We start from the raw sequence: 2,564 nt of genomic DNA on the forward strand, positions 1-2,564 counted from the left end.
AAACAACTCTTTGCCGTCTCATCTTGCTGTCTGACAGACTCACACCTGAAGCGCGCACAAGCCGCATCTCGCACACCGTCTCTTCAGTTCTGCCGCACACGTGCAAAGTGAGCGCACACAGAGAGACGCGTTTCAGACCGAGTTGATTCGTCTTTCGTGTATTTCTTTTTTTTTTCTTTTTCTTTCTTTTTTTTTACTGACTGTTCACTTGCCTTTAATCATGTTTGAACTTTCTCAGACTATAGTTTTTGCTGTGGTATATGAAGAAGTACTTAAAGTGTGTGGAAAGCAAAGTTACAATAATATAAAATATAATATTCATTTTTTTTGTTTGTATGTTCACATTGATGTTAAATTACATTTTCTGATTTGTGACATTACTTTTAAGTAATGCTAAAACACTGCTGGTCACTTTCGGAAGTTATAGTGATTCTTTATTTTCCAAGAAAAATGTGAAACAAATTGGTTATATATTATTTATTTATTTTATTTTTAAGTATTTTAAAATATCTTTTAAATTGATTTTTACACACTTTAAGCAATATCGTATCGCATATCGAATATCGCATTTTTTAACAAGGTATCGCATATCGCATTTTTCTTCAATATCGCACAGCCCTAATATATATATATATATACACACACACAAACAGGAAACAGCATGATTTTTTTTTAAATTTTTACCCCTGTAAGATCTCTCGTTGAGTTCACTCTCCTGAGCTCCCTGAACAGGCAGCACTATCTCAAGTTTAGGGGGTATTGGGCCGGACCGCGGTGGCACAGCTGTAGTGGGATAGCCATGGTCGGCCCCTCCCAGATGGTCCGGTCCGCCCACCAGTTCAGTTACTGAAGGGTCCATCAGCACATCTTCCAGCTCCTGCTGTAACTGCTGCTCACTGCCGTTGCCCACAATCTGAACACACACACACACACACATCAGTACGGTCATTTAATGACTCATGTGAGTCACTTACATTTATAGACCCAAGATGATGAACAAGCAAAGGACTGGACAGTATCGGACCATAGAGTTAAGTCCGGGAAAATGGCATATTCTATAAAAAAGGCTCAAAAAAGCTTTGAGGGACAGACATAGAGTACAATCAATATGCTGTGCTGTCTTAAGGTTGTAGCCATTTTCACAACATGTTTTTCAGGAGTTTTTTAGTAAATTAATATTTTCAATGTTACGTCATCTGAACGATGGACAACAAAGTTAAAAATCATTGCAACCCACTGAACAGACTGTATGTCTATCCATCACAGCCTAATTTTTATTCGCACAAAATTAAATATGGTGTCCACTGTGACTAACACCGGGTTTATGCTGGTTGCGCTAGAGGTTGTCTACACTAGATGCATCAAAGCCAAGTTCCAAATCCATTTGTTCTGTTGTTGGAAGTAGCGTAAGCACCTGGAGTAGCTACATTAAAGAGAACGGGCTGTCAGTGAGCTGTCTGTAACTCAACACGTCACACCAAGAGTAGACCAAATCACTGATTTGTCTACTATCTATCGTGTTGCATTGCTCGCATAGGCCTAGTTGAAAATTAGAACTGTCAATTTAACATTTTATTCATATAATTACAAAAATTGAACGCAATTGAAATGAACAAATAATTACACCCTCTTACCTGATTGAAGGGGTTTTACACTGCAAAGGTGGCACAAAGGAACTTTTGAGGTGACTTTTAAAGGGGCCATTGGATGCAAAATTCACTTTTACATGTTGTTTGAACTGAAATGTGTCTTAGCAGTGTGTGTGTACACAACCACCCTATAATGAGAAAAATCCACCCAGTGTTTTTTTTTTAAATCCCAATAAATCATGACCAGTGTCTCAGATCAAGCCGTTCTCAGATTCTTGGCGGTGTGATGTCACACATATACAGGCCACTCCCACGATTGTTGATTGACACTGGTGTTTTACCTTAGATCTGCCCTGAGTAAGCTGTCATCAGTCCGCCATTGTTTCGACACAGGAGCAGTTGTAGACAAGAATGACTCCTAAGCGATTGAGGTGTGTTCACAGCGACCCGTTTCAGTGCGTGTCCCTTTAAATGCTAATGAGCTCGCTTACCCCGCCCCTTTCTTCCGTGTGGTGACGAGTCGTTTCTTATGAGGCTGTAAACTTTAGCCACGGAACTTGCTAACTAGCACATTATTAGGAAAGGCGATTTGCAAAGATTAATAAAAAAAAACTTATACTCACTTCTTCTGTAGGTGAAGCTGGATCACGAATGATTCGCGCGAACATAGACGCATTTAATATTTAATGTGTTTAAATTAAAAAGAAAACAAAATATCTACTGCGATAAATAATGTTATGAGATTAATGTTTTAAATGCATTTATGAATATACAAATAAGAAATGTTGAGGGGAAAAATGCATACTTTTCAACATACTTCTCAACTAAACTACCAGTAAGTGGCGGTAAGTCACTTAATGAGTAAGTCATTGAGTCATTCATTCAACTGATTGATTGTGTTATCATGCTGGTATCTGAAGGACTTTCGTGGACAGCTGACTCCTAAAGTTTTTCATATTCTTCATATTCTGTGTG

At 38.4% G+C, this 2,564-nt stretch overlaps 1 protein-coding gene across 2 annotated transcripts in view; it reads right to left on the reverse strand.

Annotated features, from left to right (window-relative positions):
* The window catches only part of LOC107744072 (rab GTPase-activating protein 1-like), a 105,200-nt gene that overhangs the window by 81,917 nt on the left and 20,719 nt on the right, over positions 1-2,564 (reverse strand). For both annotated transcript variants that reach the window (XM_016557542.1, XM_016557541.1), the window contains one exon: positions 685-913. In XM_016557542.1, coding sequence (XP_016413028.1) covers positions 685-913 — 229 coding nt within the window. The remainder of the gene's footprint in view (positions 1-684; positions 914-2,564) is intronic.

This window comes from Sinocyclocheilus rhinocerous, unplaced genomic scaffold, assembly GCF_001515625.1.
Source record: "Sinocyclocheilus rhinocerous isolate Xijiao unplaced genomic scaffold, SAMN03320098_v1.1 scaffold287, whole genome shotgun sequence".
NCBI lineage: Eukaryota > Metazoa > Chordata > Actinopteri > Cypriniformes > Cyprinidae > Sinocyclocheilus > Sinocyclocheilus rhinocerous.